At 43.5% G+C, this 26,742-nt stretch overlaps 1 protein-coding gene across 2 annotated transcripts in view; it reads left to right on the forward strand.

Moving 5' to 3' along the window:
• The window catches only part of necab3 (N-terminal EF-hand calcium binding protein 3), a 48,861-nt gene extending 23,029 nt beyond the window's left edge, over positions 1-25,832 (forward strand). The window contains exons 5-14 of one of the 2 annotated variants that reach the window (XM_029693044.1): positions 1,024-1,049; positions 5,278-5,375; positions 14,062-14,198; positions 18,712-18,833; positions 19,199-19,278; positions 20,452-20,505; positions 22,970-23,082; positions 23,796-23,873; positions 24,598-24,689; positions 25,176-25,832. In XM_029693044.1, coding sequence (XP_029548904.1) covers positions 1,024-1,049; positions 5,278-5,375; positions 14,062-14,198; positions 18,712-18,833; positions 19,199-19,278; positions 20,452-20,505; positions 22,970-23,082; positions 23,796-23,873; positions 24,598-24,689; positions 25,176-25,204 — 829 coding nt within the window. In that variant the 3' untranslated portion in view covers positions 25,205-25,832. The remainder of the gene's footprint in view (positions 1-1,023; positions 1,050-5,277; positions 5,376-14,061; positions 14,199-18,711; positions 18,834-19,198; positions 19,279-20,451; positions 20,506-22,969; positions 23,083-23,795; positions 23,874-24,597; positions 24,690-25,175) is intronic. The other variant, XM_029693045.1, reaches the window with a different exon arrangement.
• The last annotated feature ends 910 nt before the right edge of the window (positions 25,833-26,742 follow it).

Consider the following 26,742-nt stretch of genomic DNA (forward strand, 5'->3'; position numbering starts at 1 on the left):
AAAGATGTGGAACGATACTCACGCTGCGCCTTGGTCCTTCTCTACACACGAACGTGACATTAAAGTCCAAGCAAGCCCTTGTTATGGAGATTAGCTTGTCCATCAAAGTCCCTGCAGCTTAGATGAACAAATAGAGAAACACACACAGAACACTCCCCGCAAACGCCGCAGGCCAGGATTCTCCCAGACTTCTCTCAAAGTAATGAACACTTCTGAACATTTTGTTCAATTTTGGGATTATGTTAATGCTTATGTTAATGAACACACAGCTGGAATGCCAAGGACATCTTCCCGCCACAGTGAAGATCAGTGTTACTCTTCTAGTGAAAACACATTAGCAGCTACAAGCTAATTCCCCTTGAAGTGACAAAGGGCATCGCAGCTTTCAAAAGGGCGGATTTTAGCATCAACGATGATAAATTACAGCGGAAGGTAATAGGTGTAATGCAGGTTGCACATTCCAATTACACAAGTCATTAACCAGGTTTACTTTTGCTCTTAATTTGGCCGTCCAAGCCGAGCCAATAAAAGGCTAGTAAATGCCAGCAGGGAAGATGCTTTTATAGGTGCATATATTAGGCTAATAATTAATGACAGCATGTTAAGTGGTTGTCTTTTAGGCGGTCGTTTCTGCCCAGCCATCCATTTCAGCCTAGAGAATTCTGACTTGAATAGTTCAAATATTGTTCAACAATGTTGGCTCCAATTAACATGGCAATTGCATTTCCAGAGAGGGGTTCACATTTCTTTAATCGAAGCCTGTGGGCTTCAATCAGACACTGAGTGAAAAAGTGTGTGAGGTGAATTAATCGTATTCCTAGGATGAACAAGGATTCTGTTTTTCCAAGATGATTAGGAAGAAAGCAGTGTAATTGGCACATTTTATCTAACTTTTATTGAGCTTATTAATTCCTGACAGTTTTACAGTACATGGGGTTTATGGCACCCGACATGCTTCCATGACTTAACTGATTCAATTAACTGTCTGTGTTTCCCCTCTTTTTCTTTTCTGCTACATTGTAGCAACCTAGACACCGACAAGCTTTCAGGTGAGTGTTGGCCTATCCTTTCTTCACATTAACCCTGCAATCTCCCCAACATGCTTCCAGTTAAGCATTGGTCTCACCTGCGGAGCTTTGTGCTCAACCATGCTATGTCAGTATCTTATTGTTGTGATAGGCTGTCAAAACATTAGCATAATCTTCCTCGTTATCGTCATCACATCACCATTCCCATCTTCATCATCATCATCGCCGATCATCATCTGTTATTATCAGTCTGGGTATAAACTGTAACCTGACAGACATCTAGATCTTCAGCTTATGGAGGTGAGTGGCAGATGGTCTGGAAAGCCAAGGAATAGTACAAAGACATGTAAACACTCACTTCCGAGAATAAATCTGCTGCATAATTTATTGAATGGCAAAAGCGTCAGTCAGTGCAGCAGCTTGACGTCAGGGGGAAGTTAACTATCTCTCATCACTGTAAGTGCCTTCGCTGCGTCATCTTGGAGTTAGTCCAATGGACATCGGTCAATGTCTGCTTCATAGGTGAAGGAAATCCAGGGCACTCTTCGATTGGTGAAAGTTAAAATGCCCTGATTCATTTGACATTACCATGGTCAAGGAGGACTACAGTTGGAATTACCATGGTCAAGTATGACTACAGTTGACATTACCATGGTCAGTGTGACTACAGTTGACATTACCATGGTCAGTGTGACTACAGTTGACATTACCGTGGTCAAGTGTGACTAATGTTTACATTACCATTGTCAAGTGTGACTACAGTTGACATTACCATTGTCAAGTGTGACTAATGTTTACATTACCATTGTCAAGTGTGACTACAGTTTACATTACCATGGTCAGTGTGACTACAGTTGACATTACCATGGTCAGTGTGACTACAGTTGACATTACCATGGTCAGTGTGACTACAGTTGACATTACCATTGTCAAGTGTGACTACAGTTTACATTACCATGGTCAGTGTGACTACAGTTGACATTACCATGGTCAGTGTGACTACAGTTGACATTACCATGGTCAGTGTGACTACAGTTGACATTACCATTGTCAAGTGTGACTACAGTTGACATTACCATGGTCAGTGTGACTACAGTTGACATTACCATGGTCAAGTATGACTACAGTTGACATTACCATTGTCAAGTATGACTACAGTTGACATTACCATGGTCATGAATGAGTACAGTTTACATTACCATGGTCATGTATGAGTACAGTTGACATTACCATGGTCAGTGTGACTACAGTTGACATTACCATGGTCAAGTATGACTACAGTTGACATTACCATGGTCAAGTATGACTACAGTTGACATTACCATGGTCATGTATGACTACAGTTGACATTACCATGGTCAGTGTGACTACAGTTGACATTACCATGGTCATGTATGACTACAGTTGACATTACCATGGTCATGTATGACTACAGTTGACATTACCATGGTCAAGTGTGACTACAGTTGGCGCACTGACACACTTCATTAAGCGTTTTGGGCAAAAATGCAAAAAATAAACTGCATGACTGATCAATGCACCATAATACCAGGTCATTTAATGCTTAAAAACGAATTGTATGAATAAGATATTAGGCTACAGAAGTGCCATTTCTTGCCAATCTCTACAGCTTCTGTCCAAAAACAAATAATGTCAACACAAAGGACGTCAACACATATTTTTATTTAACTAGGCAAGTCAGTTAAGAACAAATTCTTATTTACAATGATGGCCTCCTCCTGCCAAACCCGGACGACACTGGGCCATTTGTACGCCGCCCTATGGGACTCCCAATAACGGACGGATGTGATACAGCCTGGAATTGAACCAGGGTCTGTAGTGACGCCTCTAGCACTGAGATGCATACACAAGTACAGTGAAATGTCTTTCTTGCAAAATCAGATCCCAACAATGCAATAATCAATAACAATATATTACTAGAAAAAAAACACGAGAAATGGGAAGATGTATGAAGAACACAATAACTAAGTAAGCATACTATATTTACAATGTGCAGGGATACTGGAGTGATGGAGGTAGATATGTATGGGATAAGGGGACTACGCATCAAGGTATAAGATAAACACATACGCTGAGCTTTTATGTGAGTGGGTGTTTGTAGAGTCAGTATAAATGTGCGTGCATGTTGTGAGAGTGAGAAAATCATGGAGTGTGAGTGTGTAGGACCTGTGAGTGTCCATAGAGACAAAAATAAAAAGGTCAATGAGGATACAAGATTGATTCAGGTAGTCTGTGTAGCTATTTATCAGTGTTATTGCTTGGGGATAGAAGCTGTTCAAGAGCCTGTTGGTGCCAGACTTGATGCACCGGTACCGCTTGCCGTGCGGAAGCAGAGGGAATAGTCTGACTTGGGTGGTTGGAGTCTTTAACGGTTTTCCGGGCCTTCCTACCACACCACCTGATATAGATGCCCTGGATGGCAGGGAGTTCGGCCCCAGTAATGTACTGGGCTGTCCCCACCACACTCTCTAGTGCCATGCAATTAAAGACTGTGCTATCGCTGTACCAGGCAGTGATGCAGCCAGTCAATATGCTCTCAATGGTCCAGCTGTAGAACCTTTTAAAGATTTGAGGGCCCATGCCTAACTTTTTCATTTAGACCATTTTAAGTCTTTAGTGATTTTGACACAGAGGAACTTGAAGCTGTCTACCTGCTCCACTGCAGCCCCGTCGATGTGAACTGGGGCGTGCTTGCTCCTTCGTTTCCTGTAGTACACGATCAGCTCTTTGGTCTTGTTGACGTTGAGGGAGAGGTTGAAGCACACACCCCTGTGGAGCCCCTGTGTTAAGGGTCAGCGTGCCGGAGGTGATTTTACCTACCCTCACCACCTGGGGTCGGCCCGTCAGGAAGTCCAAGATCCAGTTGCAGAGGGAGGTGTTCAGACCCAGAGTCCAATGCTTGGTGACGAGCTTGGAAGGGACAATGGTGTTGAACGCTGAGCTGTAGTCCATGAACAGCATTCTCACATAGGTATTCCTCTTATCTGAATGGGTGAGGGCAGTGTGGAGAGCAATTGAGATTGCGTCATCTATGGATCTGTTGGGGCGGTATACACATTGAAGTGGGTCTAGGGTGTCTGGGATGATGGAGTTAATGTGTGCCATAACCAGCCTCTCAAAGCACTTCATGATTACAGATGTGAGTGCTACAGGGCGGTAGTCATTGTGGCATGAAGCCTTAGAGTTCTTGGAAACAGGCATGATGGTGGTCATGTTAAAACATGTAGGGATTACAGACTGGGACAAGGAGAGGTTGAAAATGACTGTGAATACGCCTGCCAGCTGTTCTGCATATCCTCTGAGAACGGCCCGCGGCCTTGCGTGGGTTGACCTGATTTAAAGATCTTTTTCACCTCGGCCTCGAATAGCGAGATCACCAAATCATCTGGGTCGGTGACGGCACTCACACCCAGCATGCTGTTGTTGTCAATGCATGCATAAAATGCATTGAGTTTGTCTGGTAGAGAGGCATCGTTGGGCAGATCACAGTTGGGTCTTCCTTTGTAATCCGTAATGGACTGTAGCCCCTGCCACTTGAGGCAGGCGTCGGAGACTGTGTAATATGATACCACTTTATTCCTATATTGTCCTTTTGCTCGTTTGATGACTCTGCAGAGTTGTAGCGGGACTTCTTGTGCTTATTCCTGTCCTTGGCCATAGCCTCAGGGTTGTCTACGAAAGCTCTGTATGTGGTAGCCCTGTCCTTTAATTTAGCTCCAACCTCAGTGTTAATCTAGGGCTTTTGATTGGGGAAGCAGCGAACCCTCACGGCGGGGACAACGTCGTCGATACTGGCTAGCTAAAGTGGCTAGCTTTGCTAATGAACTAACTGCGTCGGCAGTGGCGCCCATGACCAGATTGACACATTGACGAACCACCAACGGCACACCACATTTCTGTTTGAAAATGTAGATGAGGGGCGAGCTTGGACAGTTTTTCGTGACCAAAGTCAACCTTTAATTACTTTCCGACTTTATAAGAGGTTATAACATTTTATCCAATCAATGTCTACTCTTGTGTTTCAGAATGTACCATCTATTTGGTTCTTTGATCAGTCAATACATTTTTCAGAGACAGATCAAAGAGCAAAGATGTCATTATCAGGGAAAGCTCTTGCGATATCATGCACATTAGATATTCAACTGAATTTTAGGTTTATACCGCACTGTACAGTATAAGAAACTGGTGAGTCTATGTTAAATAAACAAATGTGGTTTGCTTATTTCAGATTACTTTGCTCAACACTTGGGGGAGTATATGAATGTCCTCTCTGCTCTGGAAACCCTAAACGTCGCCATCTTGAAGGCCATGGACAAAACTAAAGAGGTAAGCCTTTGTGTGAACTATTTTGAGACATCATACCCATCCATGCTCAAGGGTTACTGTCAAATAGATGAGTGAATGCAATAATACTTTGAAAATATACCCTTCTTTCCTCTGCACCTTCAAGTAATCACTGATGTAACAGGATTGCATAGGTGAAAGCAAGAGTTCACAGCTTGGTGACTGTGGGCTACAGAATATACTCTGTACCTACAGTGCTTAGTGAAAGTACCCCGTATCTTTTCAAGTACTGTGGTGGCAGCATCACGTTATCGGTATGCTTGTCACCGCAGGGACTGGGGACTTTGTCAGGTTCAAAATAAATATGAAAGGAGCATAGCCCAGATAAAAAGTGAGAGAGAATCCTACCTCAGTCTTCTGAATACCTGACGCTGGGATAGTTTTTTTTATTTTTCAGAGGGACAACACACGCATTGTAATGCCAAAGACACACCAGAATGGCTTTCCAAGAGGTGTTGAGTGTTCCTGAATAGTCTCAGACCCGACTTAAATTTGCGTGAAAATCAGCGGCAAGGTTTGAATATTGCTGTCCATCAATGATTCCCTACCAAATGTACTGATCTTGAGCAATTCTGACAAAAACAATGGATATATGTTGCTCTAAGATTTGTGCAAATTTGGTAGAATCTTATTCAAAATGATTGACAGCTGTAATGGCTTCCGACGGTGCCACCACCAAGTATTAACTCTTGGGTGTGAAGACATACGCAATTAAGATATCTTTGTTTTTTATTTTTCATAAATGTTCTATAATTTGGCTTTTACTTTGGAAGTGTGGAGTAGCTTGTGTAGATCAATAAGGAAAAAAATGAATTTAATCAATATTTTTAATTTAATTTTAAGGCAGCAAAATATGAACTGTGCAAAGGGTGTGTAGACTTTCATTAGGCACTGTATGTTTTGTATTATGAACTGTAAATGCTACACAGTCCATTGAATGGGAGCTATAGAATATATTCTATAGGGTATAGATAAAACCTGCTGAATATACCTTATGTAGAATATACCTTACGATATAGGCATCAGAATATACCTTATGTAGAATATACAGTGCATTCGGGAAGTATTCAGACCCCTTCCCTTTTTCTGCATTTTGTTACGTTACAGCCTTATTCTAGAATGTATTAAATAAAACATTTTCCTCATACATTTTTGCAAATGTATAAAAAAAATCAAAAACGGAAATACCTTACTTACATAAGTATTCAGACCCTTTTTGTATGAGACTCGAAATTGAGCTCAGGCGCATCCTATTTCCATTGATCATGCTTGAGATGTTCCTACAATTTGATTGGAGTCCACCTGTGGTAAATTCAATTGATTGGACATGATTTGGAAAGGCACACACCTGTCTATATACTGTACCTTAAGATATAGGCTACAAAATATACCCTACCTATGTTATGTATTAACAGTAAATACTCCACAGTCCATGGACTAGGGGCTAGTTTCCCTCCATTCAGCTGATTCATGACTTTGAGACGAAAGGGCTCCTCTGCACAGATGGAGGCAATCTAGTGTGCCTCATAAAAACGATGAGTCAAGCAACAATATTGGTGTAGGAATAGTCCAGCCAAGCATATTTGCATTCATTAGCATCATATTATGGTCTATATTATGCTTTTTTTTATAGCTGAGACATTTTGTCGAGCTTCCCAAGCCCATACAGGAACATTGGGAAGCTGGCTAGCTAACTGTAGAGTTTTGCAGTGCACAGTCAGCCCTTCCCATTGTGGCTAAAGAGGGAAGATGTAAAAGGAATTGTATAGCCAAGTGCTTGATGTGATTCCTAAGTCACTCATTGTAGCAAATGTATATACACTGAAAACAAATATAAATGCAACATGCAACAATTTCGGAGATTTTAATAAGTTACAGTTCATATAAGGTAACCAGTCAATTGAAATAAATTCATTAGACACTAATCTATGGATTTCACGTGACTGGGCAAACAGATATATATCTGTTGGTCACAGGTATCTTTAAAAAAAGGTAGGGGTGTGGATCAGAAAACCAGTCAGTACCTGGTATGACCACCATTTGCCTCATGCAGCGTGACAGCTCTCCTTCGCATAGAGTTGATCAGGCTGTTGGCGGGAACAAGAACAAGGTGTCGTACAGGTCGATCCAGATCGTCCCAAACATGCTCAATGGGTGACATGTCTGGTGAGTATGCAGACCATGGAAGAACTGGTACATTTTCAGCTTTCAGGAATTGTGTAGAGATCCTTGAGACATGGGGCCGTGCATTATCATGCTGAAACATGAGGTGATGGCGGCGGATGAATGGCACGACAATGGGTCTCAGGATCTTGTCACGGTATCTCTGTGCATTCAAATTGCCATAGATGAAATGCAATTGTGTCCGTAGCTTATGCCTGTCTATACCATAACCCTACTGTCACCATGGGGCACTCTGTTCATGATTCAATACATGCTGTCTGCCATCTGCCCGGTACAGTTGAAACTGGGATTCATCCATGAAGAGCACACTTCTCCAGCGTGCCAGTGGCCGTCTAAGGTGAGCATTTGCCAACTGAAGTCAGTTACGACGCCGAACTGCAGTCAGGTCAAGACCCTGGTGATTACGCCGAGCACGTAGATGAGCTTGCCTGAGACGGTTTCTGACAGTTTGTGCAGGCATTTTTCAGTTGTGCAAACCCACAGTTTCATCAGCTGTCCAGGTGGCTGGTCTGACACAATCCCGCAGGTGAATAAGGTGGATGTGGAGGTCCTGGGCTGTGGTCTGCGTTTGTGAGGCCGGTTGGACATACTTCTCTAAAACGATGTTGGAGGTGGCTTATGGTAGAGAAATGAACATTCAATTCTCTGGCAACAGCTCTGGTAGACATTCCTGCAGTCAGCATGCCAATTGCACTCTCCCTCAACTTGAGAGATCTGTGGCATTGTGATGTGAAAAAAACTGCACATTTTAGAGTGGCTGTTTATTGACCCCAGCACAAGGTGCACCTGTGTAATGATCATGCTGTTTAATTAGCTTCTTGATATGCCACACCTGTCAGGTAGATGGGTTTTCTTGGCAAAGGAGAAATGCTCACTAACAAGCATGTAAACAAATTTGTACACAAAATTTGAGCGAAATAAGCTTTTTGTGGATATGGAACTGTTCTGGGATCTTTTATTTCAGCTCATGAAACATGGGACCAACACTTCACATGCTGCGTTTATATTTTTGTTTAGTGTATATCTCCCCCACACACGATTTTACCACTGCACATTGTCAGTGTTTCGGTCAGGTTTCCTTCATGATACACCAGAGGTTAGACAGTGCCTTCAGAAAGTATTCATACCCCTTGACTTTTTCCACATTTTGTTATGTTACAAAGTGGGATTAAAATGGATTTGTCATTTTTTTGTCAACGATCTACACAAAATGTCGAACTGGAAGAAAAATTCTAACGTTTGTTAAAATATACACTACCGTTCAAAAGTTTGGGGTCACTTAGAAATGCCCTTGTTTCTGAAAGAAAAGCAAATATTTCATCCATTAAAATAACATAAAATTGATCAGAAATACAGTGTAAACATTGTTAATGTTGTAAATTACTATTGTAGCTGGAAACTGAAGATTTTTTTATGGAATATCTACATAGGCGTACAGAGGAGGCCGATTATCAGCAACCATCACTCCAGTGTTCCAATGGCACGTTGTGTTAGCTAATCCAAGTTTAGAATTTTAAAAGGCTAATTGATCATCAGAAAACCCTTTTGCAAGTATGTTAGCACAGCTGAAAACTGTAGTTCTGATTAAAGAAGCAATAAAACTTCTTTAGACTAGTTGAGTATCATTACATTTTAGTCATTTATCAGACGCTCTTATCCAGAGCGACTTACAGTAGTGAATGCATACATTTCATAAACATTTTATTTTATTTTTTTCTGTACTGGTCCCCCGTGGGAATTGAACCCACAACCCTGGCGTTGCAAACACCATGCTCTACCAACTGAGCCACATGGGACCTCTTGGAGCATCAGCATTTGTGGGTTCGATTACAGGCTCAAAATGGAACAAAGAACTTACTTCTAAAACTCGTCAGTCTATTCTTGTTCTGAGAAATGAAGGCTATTCCTTGTGAGAAATTGCCAAGAAACTGAAGATCTCGTACAACACTGTGTACTACTCCCTTCACAGAACAGCGCAAACTGGCTCTAATCAGAATATAAAGAGGAGTGGGAGCCTCCGGTGCACAACTGAGCAAGAGGACAAGTATATTAGAGTGTCTAGTTTGAGAAACAAACGCCTCACAAGTCCTCAACTGGCAGCTTCATTAAATAGTACCCGCAAAACACCCGTCTCAACGTCAACAGTGAAGAGGCGACTCCGGGAAGAAAAAGCCATATCTCAGACTGGACAATAAAAATAAAAGATTAAGAAGGGCAAAAGACCACAGACACTGGACAGAGGAACTCTACCTAGAAGGCCAGCATCCCGGAGACGCCTCTTCACTGTTGACATTGAGACTGGTGTTTTGCGGGTATTATTTAATGAAGCTGCCAGTTGAGGATTTGTGAGGCGTCTGTTTCTCAAATGTGCTTTTCTTTCAAAAACAAGGACATTTCTAAGTGACCCCAAACTTTTGAACGGTAGTGTATATAAAAAATAAACCACTAAAATACAGTATCTTGATTAGATACTGTAAGCATTCAACCCCCAATACATGTTAGAATCATCTTTGGCAGCAATTATAGCTGTGAGTCTTTCTGAGTAAGTCTCTAAGAGCTTGCCACAGCTGGATTGTGCAACATTTGCTCATTATTCTTTCCTAAATTATTCAAGCTCTGTCAAATTGGTTGTTGATCATTGCTAGGCAACCATTTTCAGGTCTTCCCATAGATTTTCTAGCCGATTTAAGTCAAAACTGTAACTCTGCTACTCCGGAACATTCTCTGTCTTCTTGGTAAGCAACTCCAGTGTAGATTTGGCCTTGTGTTTTTGGTTATTTTCCTGCTGAAAGGTGAATTAATCTCCCAGTGTATCACACCAGCCTTCGCTTTGGCTCCCCCTTCTGTCCAGCTCAGGCGTTCGGCGTCGCCTGCCTTCTAGCTTCTGCCGAACCTGCTACTGGTAAACGCCCTTCACTCTACTAGTATTTCCTGAGTACTTTAATATTTTGCACTTTGGGTTTCGTCCCGGTTTAATGTATAGTGCTTTAATAAATGTCAGTAGTTCTAAACCTGAGACTGCCTCCTTCCTACTCCTCTCTACACATGTGACACAGTGTCTGGTGGAAAGCAGACTGAACTAGGATTTTGCCTGTGCTTAGCTCAATTCCGTTTCTTGTTTCATCCTGAAAAAAATATATGCATATTCTTGGTACCATTTGAAAGGAAACACTTTGAAGTTTGAGGAAATGTGAATTGAATGTTGGAGAATATAACACAATAGATCTGGTAGAAGAAAACACAAAGAAAAAAACTAAAATAAATTCTACCACCATCTTTGAAATGCAAGAGAAAGGTCACAGTTCTAGCCATCACTCTGGTTGTAATTCCGATAGTGTCCACAAGAAGGTAGCAGTGTATGTGCAAAGTTTCAGATGGATAACTTGAAGTATGAGTGAACTACAATACTTTTAGTGTGAAGCAAATCGTGTATTAGACATTCGCATTCATATTACATTTTTTTCTGCAAGAATATTATCAAATCTATATACTTGGACTTTGATTTAGCTTTCCAACTATTAGTAGCCATATTATAAGTTCAACATTTGCAAAACAACCAGTTTTCATAACTCTGAATATCCTTGTAATTTTTGTCCAAAATGAAAAGGCATGCTGTCGTACAAGGTTAGCAGCTACATTTTACGATATATACATGGTTTCCGGATACTTCCATAAAGCCCAGCTCATTGGCTATCAAGCTAGCTTTGTTTGACCCCGGTTGGTGCTTATTTGACAAAGATAGTCGTTCAAGTGATGGCCGCCCGCGTCATCGGCGTGCCATGAAGGCGTCGCTCTCTGACCAAATATGGTGTCCTATAGGATATACTGCACCCCTAATGATATAGCGAAGTCTTGTTACCTTCTAGGATCTCTGAGGAATACATACGAACGTGATTTGACTCGTTGAAACAACGTTTAGGGTGAGAGTTTCACAGATTCCTTTCTTTGCAAATTGAATGAGTGGAAATACAAAATCAATTGTGCATGCTATATGGACCTTTTTAGGATATGAAAAATTATTTTATCTAACAAAACAACACTTAATGTTATCTCTGGGACCCTTTGGATGATAAATCAGAGCATGATTTCAGAATGTAAGTACACATTTCACCTTCAGAGGTGAATTTATCAAACCTATCGCGGTGAAAAAAGTGTTTTGTTGTTAGGAGCTCTCCTCAAACAATAGCATGGCATTTTTTCGCAGTAATAGCTAGTGTAAATTGGACAGTGCAGTTATATTAACAAGAATTTAAGCTTTCAGCCGATATAAGACACTTATATGTACCGAAATATTTTGTTTATCTAAAATCTGCGATCTTGACATAACGCGCTGCATGATTTTCAACTGTCTCGTTGACGCGACGCCGATCCAAGCATACCCATAACATGATGAAGCCACCACAATGCTTGAGGGTAGGCAACAACACACACGCCACACTGACCCTCAACACAGGGGCCCCTCAGGGGTGGGTGCTTAGTCCCTTCCTGTACTCCCTGTTCACCCAAGACTACATGGCTGCACATGACTCCAACAACATCATTAAGTTTGCAGATGCACGACGGTGGTAGGCCTGATAACCGATGATGATGAGACCGGCTACAGGGATCACTGCTCGACTGAGGGACCTTACAGATAATTGGATGTGTGGGGTACAGAGATGAGGTAGTCATTCAAAAATCATGAGTCCATGCAACTTATTATGTGACATGTTAAGCACATTACTCCTGAACGTGTTTAGGCTTGCCATAACAAAGGGGTTGAATACTTATTGACTTGACATTTCAGTTTTTAACTTTTAACTAATATGTAAAAATATCAAAAACCATAATTCCACTTTGACATTATGGGGTATTGTGTGTAGACCAGTTACAAAACAAATCTAAATTTAATCAATTTTAAATTCAGGCTGTAACACAACAAAATGTGGAAAGAATCAAGGGGTGTGAATAGTTTCTGAAGGCACTGTAACTGGCCTTACATTTCAGTGATATCTTCATATGACTGCCAGCTATATGTTTTTGGCTTTATATTGTTAATTATTGCATACACGTTTTATACAGATAGGAATAGGTGAGAAACAAAGTAGACCTACCTTGGTTCGTAAAGGACATATTAAAAACTCCAATGCGCTACAAGGTGCCTTTTCTTTCAGTTTCCTATTTATTATCCTTATGGTTGATATTATCCAGAAATAAAAATGTGAAGACCATGACAAAAATCAACGTGTTGGACGAGCCTTGGAGTCTGGGATCTAAAGATCATAGTAATTTGGTTGAATCTATTGTAACACTTCAATTCAAGGTGTGACTATACATTTCTTACAAACCACAATTCATTAATTTTGTTCACCATTTGTAAGCTGTTGTAAATTGTCATTTGTCAATGTATTTTTTTACATTAGTAAGTAACTGTTTTATTTAGGCTACAAACTACTTTATGAGTGAGATCAGATTTCAATGATTAACCAACTGTACAATAATAAAGATAAGACTTTAATAATCAGACATTAAAAGAAAGTGTTATCGAATCTACCTCAAGAAGATACCTTTTTTATTTATTTTCTTATCTGTGATGGAAACCTATATTAGCCAGCCCAGGAATCAGTGAAGCACATCAGTGAAGGAAGGAGAAAATCCAGCTATCCCTGTTAGAAAAAGAGGGCTTTTACTGCATAATTATGCACCCTGTCACAATTAAAGCCCCATTCATTCATGCACTTTCTTATTCACTGTCAGAAGGAAACCCATAGAGGTTTTCGCTAGCGATTGTTAGCAGCTGTAGTCTGTCATAAATGTCATCACCAAGGCCCTAGACTAGAATTCCCCCATGGTATTAATCTACAGTAGCAAGGGTAGCCTCCTAAATTGCACCCTATTCACCATATAGGGCACTACTTTTGACCAAGGCTCATAGGGCTCTGGTCAAAAGTTGTGCACTATGTAGGGAATAGTGTGCCTTTTGGGACGCTGCCAGGTTGTCATTGTAGATTCTAGTGTGGTGCTCCACTACAATTACTCCATTAACCATCCTGCACCATTCCTCTAGGTCGGCTTAAATTACAGTCTTGTTACGACGAGTCTCCCGCTAGTTAAAGATGGAATGAATATATATATATATTTATGAAAACCGTTCCATGTTCAATATTTGAAATGGCTAAGAATCATGCATGCTGTGAAACATAGCGATTGAATTGGAGTAAAACATCTTATGAGCTTTCGCCCTTATCTCCTGATGCTGTAGCTGTCGTGAGCATAACAGCTCTTAGAATTAATTTGGGTTTTCCGAATAAAGGTTGCCAACCTGTTCCCTCTCGCTCCCTTTCTCTTACTCACCTCCTGTGTCTCCCCACCCCTGCTCCCCTCTCCCCCACCTTTCCCTCCTTATCCTCTCTACCCACTCCCATCCCACTCTTCTACCCCCTCTCTCCCACCCCACCTACTCTCCTCTATCCCCACCTCCTCTCCCCCATCTCTCCCTCGTTAGGAGTACCAGGGCTCCTCTGTGCTGGGACAGTTTGTGACCCGCTTCATGCTGAGGGAGACCTCCAGCCAGCTGCTCTCTCTTCAAATGTCCCTGCAGTGTGCCATGGAGGCTGTGGAGGAGCAAAGCAGCCCTGCGCCGTGAGTCACTAGTGCTCAACACACCTAAAGACTATGGCAGCACAATACTACTGAATACCCAGTCTCAAATACACAACAGCACCTCAGGAATCAACACCACACCAGCTGCACCTCACTACTAAAAAAATTGTGGAATTACCTCACCTCTCAACACCATTCCAGCCACAAACTCACTACTAAATAATTCTGTAGCGGTATTGTTAGTGAGGGGCAGCGCATGGTGAAGGCTCACCACCTCATTACTAAATACTATGGCACCACCTCATTACTAAATACTATGGCACCACCTCATTACTAAATACTATGGCAGCACCTCATTACTAAATACTATGGCACCACCTCATTACTAAATACTATGGCAGCACCTCATTACTAAATACCATTGCACCACCTCATTACTAAATACTATGGCACCGCCTCATTAATAAATACTATGGCACCGCCTCATTACTAAATACTATGGCACCACCTCACTACTAAACATTATGGCACTACCTCATTTCTAAAAAATTATGGAACCACCTCATTACTAAATACTTTTGTCCTCCTTTCTGTTCGTCTGTGGTAGTCCTCTACGTGCTGCAGTGCCCTTTGGGGCTGCTAACTGGCCCAGCAGTAGAAGTGTCCCAGTCATACACTCCCTCTGCTCTGTCAGTGGGACAGGCAGGCACACAGAGTCTTAACCTGCTGGAGAAAACAATGTTTCTCCATCCATCTACTCTGTCACACAAATGCACACACTGAGACACCCACAGACTCAGATGCACATGCACACACACACAATTTACTCTGTTGCACAACTACATAAACACACACACTTCATCTATGAATGGTTAGGGTCAGCCCTGAGCAGTCAAAACCATGTCCTACACTTCCCAAGGGGATAATTACAATGTTGGGCTTGTCATTTGGAATTGGAACTATCCACAAAATCGCTTTCACCCTTCTTTGTTGTGTTTTGGTTGGACAAATGTACTGCTACCGTCTACTGCTGCTGCCGTCTACTGTCTACTGCTGCTGCCGTCTACTGCTGCTGCCGTCACTGTCTACTGCTGCTACCGTCTACTGTCTACTGCTGCTACCGTCTACTGCTGCTACCGTCTACTGCTGCTGCCGTCTACTGCTGCTGCCGTCTACTGTCTACTGCTGCTGCCGTCTACTGTCTACTGCTGCTACCGTCTACTGTCTACTGCTGCTACCGTCTACTGCTGCTACCGCCTACTGTCTACTGCTGCTGCCGTCTACTGCTGCTGCCGTCTACTGCTGCTGCTGCTGCCGTCTGCTGCTGCCGTCTACCGTCTACTGCTGCTACCGTCTACTGCTGCTGCCATCTACTGCTGCTGTCGTCTACTGTCTACTGCTGCTGCAGTCTACTGCTGCTACCGTCTACTGCTGCTACCGTCTACTGTCTACTGCTGCTGCTGTCTACTGCTGCTACCGTCTACTGCTGCTACCGTCTACTGTCTACTGCTGCTACCGTCTACTGCTGCTACCGTCTACTGCTGCTGCCGTCTACTGTCTACTGCTGCTACCGTCTACTGCTGCTGTCGTCTACTGCTGCTACCGTCTACTGCTGCTACCGTCTACTGCTGCTACAGTCTGTCTACTGCTGCTACCATCTACTGCTGCTACCATCTACTGCTGCTACCCCCTACTGCTGCTACAGTCTGTCTACTGCTGCTGCCTACTGCTGTTACAGTCTGTCTACTGCTGCCGCCTACTGCTATTACAGTCTGTCTACTGTTGCTACCATCTACTGCTGCTACCATCTACTGCTGCTACCCCCTACTGCTGCTACAGTCTGTCTACTGCTGCCGCCTACTGCTGTTACAGTCTGTCTACTGCTGCCGCCTACTGCTGTTAGTCTGTCTACTGCTGCTGCCGCCTACTGCTGCTGCCGCCTACTGCTGCTGCCGCCTACTGCTGCTACCGTCTACTGCTGCTACCGTCTACTGCTGCACCGTCTACTGCTGCTACCGTCTACTGCTGCTACAGTCTGTCTACTGCTGCCGCCTACTGCTGTTAGTCTGTCTACTGCTGCCGCCTACTGCTGTTACAGTCTGTCTACTGCTGCTACCATCTACTGCTGCTACCGCCTACTGCTGTTACAGTCTGTCTACTGCTGCTGCCATCTACTGCTGCTACCATCTCCTGCTGCTACCCCCTACTGCTGCTACAGTCTGTCTACTGCTGCTACCATCTACTGCTGCTACCCCCTACTGCTGCTACAGTCTGTCTACTGCTGCTGCTGCCTACTGCTGTTACAGTCTGTCTACTGCTGCCGCCTACTGCTGTTACAGTCTGTCTACTGTTGCTACCATCTACTGCTGCTACCATCTACTGCTGCTACCCCCTACTGCTGCTACAGTCTGTCTACTGCTGCCGCCTACTGCTGTTACAGTCTGTCTACTGCTGCCGCCTACTGCTGTTACAGACTGTCTACTGCTGCTACCATCTACTGCTGCTACCGCCTACTGCTGCTACCGCCTACTGCTGCTACCGCCTACTGCTGCTACCGCCTACTGCTGCTACCGTCTACTGCTGCTACAGTCTGTCTACTGCTGCTACCGTCTACTGCTGCTACCATCTACTGCTGCTACCATCTACTGCTGCTGCCGTCTACTGCTGCTAGTCTGTCTACTGCTGCTACCATCTACTGCTGCTACCATCTACTGCTGCTACCATCTACTGCTGCTGCCGTCTACTGCTGCTACCGTCTATTGCTGCTACTGCTGCTGCCGTCTACTGCTGTTACAGTCTGTCTACTGCTGCTACCATCTACTGCTGCTACCATCTACTGCTGCTACCATCTACTGCTGCTACCCCCTACTGCTGCTACAGTCTGTCTACGGCTGCCGCCTACTGCTGTTAGTCTGTCTACTGCTGCCGCCTACTGCTGTTACAGTCTGTCTACTGGTGCTACCATCTACTGCTGCTACCATCTACTGCTGCTACCGCCTACTGCTGCTACCGCCTACTGCTGCTACCGCCTACTGCTGCTACCGTCTACTGCTGCTACCATCTACTGCTGCTGCAATCTACTGCTGCTACCGTCTACTGCTGCTGCCGTCTACTGCTGTTACAGTCTGTCTACTGCTGTTACCGTCTACTGCTGCTGTTACCGTCTACTGCTGCTGTTACCGTCTACTGCTGCTGTTACCGTCTACTGCTGCTGTTACCGTCTACTGCTGCTACCGTCTACTGCTGCTACCGTCTACTGCTGCTGCCGTCTACTGCTGCTGCCGTCTACTGCTGCTGCCGTCTACCGCTGTTACCATCTACTGCTGCCGTCTACAGCTGTTACCATCTACTGCTGCTACCGTCTACTGCTGCTACCGTCTACTGCTGCTGCCGTCTACTGCCGTTACCGTCTACTGCTGCTACAGTCTGTCTACTGCTGCTACCGTCTACTGCTGCTGCCGTCTACTGCTGCTACCATCTACTGCTGCTGCCTTCTACTGCTGCTACCGTCTACCGCTGCTGCCGTCTACTGCTGCTACCGTCTACCGCTGCTGCCGTCTACTGCTGTTACCATCTACTGCTGCTACCGTCTACTGCTGCTACCGTCTACTGCTGCTGCCGTCTACCGCTGCTACCGTCTACTGCTGCTACCGTCTACTGCTGCTGCCTTCTACTGCTGCTACCATCTACTGCTGCTGCCTTCTACTGCTGCTGCCGTCTACTGCTGCTGCCGTCTACTGCTGCTACCATCTACTGCTGCTGCCGTCTACTGCTGCTGCCGTCTACTGCTGCTGCCGTCTACTGCCGTTACCGTCTACTGCTGCTGCCTTCTACTGCTGCTGCCTTCTACTGCTGCTACCATCTACTGCTGCTGCCGTCTACTGCCGTTACCGTCTACTGCCGTTACCGTCTACTGCTGCTACCGTCTACTGCTGCTGCCGTCTACTGCTGCTGCCGTCTACTGCTGCTACCGTCTACTGCTGCTACCGTCTACTGCTGCTACCATCTACTGTCTACTGCTGCCACCGTTTTTTGCTGCTACCGCCTACTGTCTACTGCTGCTCCTGTCTACTGCTGCTACGACCGTCTACTGCTGCTACTACAGTCTACTGCTGCTACCATCTACCGTCTACTGCTGCTACCGTCTACTGCTGCTACCGTCTACTGCTGCTACCGTCTACTACTGCTGCTACCGTCTACTGCTGCTACCGTCTACTGCTGCTACCTCCTACTGCTGCTACCGCCTACTGCTGCTACCATCTACTACTGCTAGCGTCTACTACTGCTACCATCTACTGCTGCTACCTCCTACTGCTGCTACAGTCTACTACTGCTAGCGTCTACTACTGCCTACCGCCTACTGTCTACCTTCTACTACCACCTACTTTCTACTGCCTGCCTTCTACCATCTTCATTCTCCACTATTCTTTTCTTCTCTGAATGTTATTCCTCCTCTCTTTGTCCCCTGTGACATCCCTCCCTTTCTCACCTCTCTGACAGTTACACCATTTGTTTTGATATTTATTCCTTTTCTGGTTCTGTCTGTTTTCAGGAGAGAGGTGAAGGTGGTGGAGCATCCCTCGGCGCAGAGGAACAGCAGGCGATGTGGCCGCAAGGTTCAGAAGAACATGTGCCTCTCCCCCACTGACCCCTACTCAGGCATTCTCACTACAGGTAATACCAATGCTTAATCCACACAATCCTGTGTGGCTCAGTTGGTAAGAGTGTGGCTGTTACGTACGCCTCTTGAAGGAGGGAACACAACACCCTGCTACATCTCAACTCCTGTGGAGTGAAAAAGTAGCAACGCCAGGGTTGTGAGTTTGATTCCCGCCGGTGTCAATAATACAAAAAAAAATTGCGCTCACTGTTGTAAGTTGATATAAACAAACGTCTGCTAAATTATGTTGTTGTGGTTATTGAAAAGTAAAAATGCTATTTTAGGTTAGGGGTTTGGGAAAATAGGATTTTGAATGGGAATATATTTTTACTCCCCAGAAAATCATGACAAGTAACAAAAACGTGTGTGTGTTTCTTAGGATTGACCATGGAGACTGATGACCAGTGGTGCTCCCAGATCAACAGGCTCCAGTTGCTATTGGACAAGCTGGAGTGGCAGGTACTGGACTGTCCTGGGGATATCTCATCCTGACAACCTGAATACCTCTTGCTCTAATGCTCTCTGCCGCTCATTCCTTTAACCGGTTCTTGTTCTCTCTCACTCACAACTTTAAATCCCTATGCTCTCTGTATCTCCTGTTCTGTCTGTCTGTCATTCTTTTACTCCCTAAGCCCTTTCTTTCGCCTGCCTGCCTATCTGTATGACTGTCTCCTTTGTCAATCAAGAGGAACCTGTACTGCAATATCAGAGCAATTCATAACCTGCAGCACGTCCTGTAGTGCAATATCAATCGTCACCTCACAGCCTCTCATTCCCTTTGCAGTGAGCTATATCACCTTTAGGTTCAACTTCATACTCTAATTTAATATGATAGCTTATATTGCTCTATTTCTCATGATTGAATGGAAATAGAGGGTTCTAAATGTACGGGCAGGGGTTGAAATAAACTCTAGTCAGAATGTGTGTCAATGATACAATGTATTGGATAATTATATTATATACCGTGCATGAGATAATTATATTCTAGTCAGACCTAGGTTCAAGTAGTATTTGTTTTCTTTCAGATAGTTTGAGCGTTTGATTGAGCCACATGGGTGTGGCTTACACTTTTGGGACTTTTCCATTGGTTCAATTCCATCATGAAAGCTCAGTCAAGCAGAGCTAAAGTATTTAAAAGAAAACACACGGGCCTCCAGAGTGGCGCAGCGGTCTAAGGCACTGCAACGCCTTGCTTGAGGCATCACTACAGACTTGGGTTCGATCCCAGGCTGTGTCACAACTGGCCGTGACTGGGAGTCCCATAGGCCCAGTGTCGTCCAGGTTAGGGAAGGGTTTGGCCGGAGGGGCTTTACTTGGCTCATCGCGCCCTACGACTCCTTGTGGTGGGCCGGGCGCCTGCAGTCTGGGTTAAGCAGGTGGGTGTTAAGAAGTGCAGTTTGCTTGGGTCATGTTTTGTAGGACGCATGACTCAACCTTCGCCTCCCGAGCCTGTTGGGGAGTTGCAGCAATGGGACAAGATCAAAATTGGGGAGAAAAAAAGGAGTAAAATACACAACAACAACAAAATAATATAACACCCACATCTTGAACTCGGGTCTGATTCAAGTCCTGGTCAATATGAGTTTGAGCTTTTCCCATTATAAGTAGGTTTTTAACTTTTTTTTTTTTCAGAGTCCAAAATTGGAACCCCTGAAAGAAGATACGATGGCCAGTACATATAAATCTGTGAGTGATGATTGTTGTTACTCTAAATTCGATTCAGTTCAATACAACTTCATTAATACCCTTAGGGGCACCTTGGGCCACAGGGTGTCATTGGAGTTTAACAGCACAGTTATCCAATGAACGTACACTTTAAAAGTTAAACGTTTTTTTGAAGTCAGGGTAACTCAGGATTTTAAGTTGACATGTTTTTTTACAGTGAGTGCTACAGTTTCACTGTTCCATTTTCTATGATCCATCTTGTTTTTGATTTTCAAAGCGGAACGCACAACACGCAACCAAATGAATTCACATAGCATCCGCCCCTGGGTGACTGTACTCAGAAAACCTCCAGACTTTCAATTTCATCATTCACACATTGAGCTTCCCCTTCCCCACAAAAAAAACACTCCCCCATCTGCTCCTCAAACCTGCGTCTGTCTTTGTAGGAGCCCAGCTGTTGCCTATAGCTCAGCTGTAGGAGCTCAGAGGAGTGTTTGATGTCGTCCCTCAAACACCTTACTGTTCTTGTCTTTCTTGCACCAACACTCATCTTTTCTTACTAGGACTGATTTAGCTGATAGCCGCTTTTTGAAAGATAAGACTGATATGTTTGTCTTACCTACCTACTGTATGTTGAAGCCTAATTTATACCTTATATATGTACGCAATGCAAGAAGGCAATTAGCTACTCAAAATGTCAATCTTGTGTACTTGCTTCGATGTATAAATTGCAGGGCTGCACACATCTACCTATATGTTGCTAGGCAAATATGTGCCATTGCCATTTTACATAGCTAATTGAAATTATTGCATTGTGTACTCTGTAGGGTATAAATAAGGCTTACATGGATAGTGCGACATTTTAGCCCTTTGTTCTACTGACAAAGTCAATTATCCTAGCCCTTTTTACTACATACCCAGAGTCAATTAACCCAGCCCTTTTTACTACATACCCGGAGTCAATTAACCCTGCCCTTTTTACTACATACCCAGAGTCAATTAACCCTGCCCTTTTTACTACATACCCAGAGTCAATTAACCCAGCCCTTTTTACTACATACCCAGAGTCAATTAACCCAGCCCTTTTTACTACATACCCAGAGTCAATTAACCCAGCCCTTTTTACTACATACCCGGAGTCAATTAACCCTGCCCTTTTTACTACATACCCAGAGTCAATTAACCCTGCCCTTTTTACTACATACCCAGAGTCAATTAACCCAGCCCTTTTTACTACATACCCAGAGTCAATTAACCCAGCCCTTTTTACTACATACCCAGAGTCAATTAACCCAGCCCTTTTTACTACATACCCAGAGTCAATTAACCCAGCCCTTTTTACTACATACCCAGAGTCAATTAACCCAGCCCTTTTTACTACATACCCAGAGTCAATTAACCTAGCCCTTTTTACTACTTACCCAGAGTCAGATGAACTCATGGATACCATTTTTATGTCTCTGCGTGCAGTATGAAGGAAATTTAAGCTAGTTTCTAGAGGCATTTCTAACTAATAGCTGATGATCGTGGACTACAGAAAAAGGAGGGCCGAACAGGCCCCCATTAACATCGACAGGGCTGTAGTGGAGTTGGTTGAGAGTTTCAAGTTCCTTGGTGTCCACATCACCAACAAACTAACATGGTCCGAACACACCAAGACATTTGTGAAGAGGGCACGACAATGGCTTTTCCCCCTCAGGAGACTGAAAAGATTTGGCATGAGTCCCCAGATCCTCAAAAAGTTCTACAGCTGCACCATCGAGAGCATCCTGACCGGTTGCATCACCGCCTGGTATGGCAACTGCTCGGCATCCGACCGTAAGGCGCTACAGAGGGTAGTGCGTACGGCCCAGTACATCACTGGGGCCAAGCTTTCTGCCATCCAGGACCTATATACTAGGCAGTGTCAGAGGAAAGGCCAAAAAATTGTCAAAGATTCCAGCAACCGTAGTCAAAGACAGTTCTCTCTGCTACCGCACGGCAAGCGGTACCGGAGCGCCAAGTCTAGGTCCAAAAGGCTCCTTAACAGCTTCTACCCCCAAGCCATAATACTGCTGAACAATTAATCAAATGGCCACCCGAACAATTTACATTAACCCCCCCCCCCCCCCTTTGGTTTTACACTGCTGCTACTCGCTGTTTATTATCTATACATAGTCACTTTACCCTTACAAATGACGTCGTCTAACCAACCTGTACCCCCACATTGACTCTGTACCAGTACCCCCTGTATATAGCCTCATTATTGTTATTTCATCGTGTTACTTTTTATAAAACAATTTACTTTAGTTTATTTTGTCAATAACTCTATTTCTTGAACTGTCTTGTTGGTTAAGGGCTTGTAAGTAAGCATTTCACGGTAAGGTCTAAACCTGTTTGTATTTGGCGCATGTGCCAAATAACATTTGATTTGAATTTGATTTAATAAGAGCGTCTACCAAATGTATGTAAATGATGTGTTTCCTTGTGGCGTCCGTGCCAACAGAACATCCTGCTGGTGCAGAGGCAGATGATGGCGACGGAGGAGGACCTCGAGGAGTTCCAGAGGGTACTCAAGAGCTACGTGGACACCACATCCAACCACAGCGACAACTTGCAGTAAGTGAAATCAAAGTGCTAGAGAGTTACCTGGCTTAGATCCCAAAGCACAGTGGCTTGGCACAGGGCAGTGCACGGCACGCGACTCGCCGCCGGGTGATTCACCTGACCTGGCCTGTAAAAATGAAATTAAGGCCCAGAGTTTATTTAAAAAAAAAAATGTATCCTTTATTTAACTAGGCAAGTCAGTTAAGAACAAATTCTTATTTACAATGACGGCCTACCCCGGCGATGCTGGGCCAATTGCGTGCCGCCCTATGGGACTCCCAATCACGGCCAGATGTGATAGAGCCCGGAATTGAACCAAGGACTGTAGTGACGCCTCTTGCACTGAGATGCAGTGCCTTCGACCGCTGTGCCACTCGGGAGCCCAGTTCTTCCTGGTCAGATCACATTGGCAGGAAAAGCCTATTCCTAGATGATAGAAAATGTGTCATCAATGAGATTGTTCTATTTGCTTCCCCACTATGGGATTCCTAAGAATTAGTTAAATGTACTTTTTCAAAGGAAATATTAATTGATCGATTTTTCTGTTCCTTTAAAAGAAAACAGACACAGTTATGCATCATGATGGATTTGTGCCCATTTAATGCAAATTAGATCTTATTGCTTTGGCCTGATTGACTAACTCTACCAGATGCTAATTTCAACTCTCTCGGTCTCTTTCTGTCTCTCTCTTCTCTCTCCTCCCTCCCGCTCTCTCTCTCTGTCAGTGTGTCTATCCAGAAGCTCCCAGGGAAGTCGTGCTTCATAATATATGAGTTTTGGCAGGATCGTATCTCCTGGATGAGGTGGGTCTGTAGTGTGTGTGTGTGTGACGCTGGAAAGTGGCTCATTTCTTTCTTCCGCTGATGATGAGCAGATGGCCCATCTCTAATATCATGGTACACATGCAACCTGTTTCTCAGAGTTGATTTAAACACACCGACCTGTTTCTCAGGGTTGATTTAAACACACCGACCTGTTTCTCGGAGTTGATTTAAACACACCGACCTGTTTCTCAGAGTTGATTTAAACACACCAACCTGTTTCTCAGGGTTGATTTAAACACACCAACCTGTTTCTCAGAGTTGATTTAAACACACCAACCTGTTTCTCAGAGTTGATTTAAACACACCAACCTGTTTCTCAGGGTTGATTTAAACACACCAACCTGTTTCTCAGGGTTGATTTAAACACACCAACCTGTTTCTCAGGGTTGATTTAAACACACCAACCTGTTTCTCAGGGTTGATTTAAACACACCAATATGTACAGGGTAGATCAGACTCTGACACAGTCATATTTGTTCAATATCTTAACATTCAGTGTAATTACATTCTAATTCACATAAATGCATGTGCATATATTTAATGCAAAGAGACTAGAAATATCAATCCAAACATATTAGTTGTATTGTGTAATGTGGTTTACTAACCAAGCCTTTCTCCTATTGGACATTGATAATAATGGTGATTATGTCTTACTGTCATGTCACAGGTCTATTGATTGTTGCTGTGTTCCTGTCCTCCCTAGCTACCTGCAGTCCGATGCCAGTAAGAATTTCCAGCGCTGTGTCATTGATATGCTGGAGGATCCCAAGCTTGTGTCTACCATGCTGCTCCCAGGTGTGTGTGTGTGTTTCAATCTATACCTACCTATAAGTACAGTGTCACTTGTGTTTTCTTGAAAATGTATGCTTTGCACATTATTGCTCACCCTCCCCCCCCCAAAAAAATACATACACATCTAAAATGTTGCATTGAGGCAAGTACATAATTTCACACTGGTCTTTGAGCGATTTACAGTGGCTTATGAAAATACAAAATAATGATTTTGAGATAGCAGTTTAAGCCATCCTAAAGGGAACACAGCTTACCTTCTATGGATACGTACCAGAAAGCAGACCTGGGTCCAAATACTATTTAAAATCCTTCAAATACTTTTAGCATTTGCTTTAGCCCGCCTGGAGAGCCAGGGATTTGCAAATATTCTATTGGTTACATTGTGCCAGGCAAGCTCAATCAAGCCGAGCAAAAGTATTTGAACCCAGATTTGCTAGAAATGACATGTTATTTACCCCCAACTCAAATAGAACTCTTTTTTTCCCCTAGCATCCTGGTGGATCATGACTAACAACTAACAACAGACCACAGAACACCATATCTCCCGCTCGCCCCCACACACACACAACCCCAAGACAAGAGATTCAAAAGGCATCCAAGTGTTTCTGTGCGGACACAGAACACTGCGTTACTACAGTATCGTTCTGCAACATATTTCTTATGTACCGTCAACTAATACTGGTCATTACCATAATGTGCTGTTTCTCAACAACAAAAAAGGGTGCGAGGAAAAGCATCCAAATGTATAAACATGAAAGCGATTCTTTGCATTGTAAAAGCCAATGGCGACGCTTTTGAAGCTCTCACTCCGATACCATGTTATAATCGATCACGTGGCATGAATCAAATGATTCTAGTTTAGTCAGTGCATTTTCATTCCTGACAGCGATGGAGACGCATACAGTTACTGCAATGTGATACACTACATGCTTTTTAATGACTACTTGCTATAACTTGCTTACACTTCAGTAGAATTTGAAGAGAACGACTGGAGCTCGCCATTTAAAATGCATGACCGAGCCTCAGAAATTAGTTGCTTTGCATTCTCAATGCGTAACCTACAGATAGTTTATTTCCTTAGATAGGAGCCAATATGTGATGTGTTTCAAATGCTGAATGGTTCCTACTCTAGTCGGGGGGGGGGGGGGGGGGGGGGGTAGTTGCACCCTGCTGCTGTCTTATTGTTACATAATTGACCCCTTGCAATGGAATCTTTCTATTGTTAGGTTTTCTAGTGGTTTGAGTTACGTCGCCTGTCTTTAAAGGACTTTGTCCCAGATAATTAACCTGTTTAAAGAAAGTATGTATCTATTAAGCCTATAAAGGAGGATACTTTGCAATGAAATTTCTTTGTGTGTCACCTTCAAGACATAGCTATCATAGGACTATACTTTTCCCCCCTATCTTTCCATAGTTTACTTTATTTAAGAGAATAGTAAGATAATCAGTCATGTGCAGATGGATGTGTTGTCATTGTGCTTTTGTTGTTAATGAAGTATCTTTTCCATTTAGAAATTCAACATATTCACTTTAATAAAAGTCAATGGCCAGTCAGCTTACTCGACTCTGTTTTGAATTTATAGGTGTACAGGTAAGAACACAAAAGGGTTCTTCAAAGGGTTCACCCATGGGCATAGAACTCATTTTTTCTAAGTGTGTACTGTCAATGAAATGTTATTTCTTCAAACCTATTCACTACAAAGTATTTTAAAGTCCACTATATCTGCAAAAGATAACACATTTAGCAACTTAATTTCATGAGGTTTTGGCTTGCGTCGAGCAAAGCACTTTCTTCCTATTTTGTCAACTTCTCGACTAAAAAAACGATTCATCTTAGCCCCATGAATAATGGTTTCTCAGACACGGGTGACAAGACAGAGAAAGAAGCAACTCCCTTTGCATAGAAATGAAGATGGCTGGGAAAGAGCTCGACAAAACCCCGTCTCGACTTGACAGTGAAATTAGTGTAAGTGTCTCTCTGTTGCAATCATCGTCAAGTGCTTGACCCTGAGAGGCGGTGTGGTTATTGAGTCTAATATATGGTATATGGAGAGAG

This window comes from Salmo trutta, chromosome 16 (assembly GCF_901001165.1).
Source record: "Salmo trutta chromosome 16, fSalTru1.1, whole genome shotgun sequence".
Taxonomy (NCBI): Eukaryota; Metazoa; Chordata; class Actinopteri; order Salmoniformes; family Salmonidae; genus Salmo; species Salmo trutta.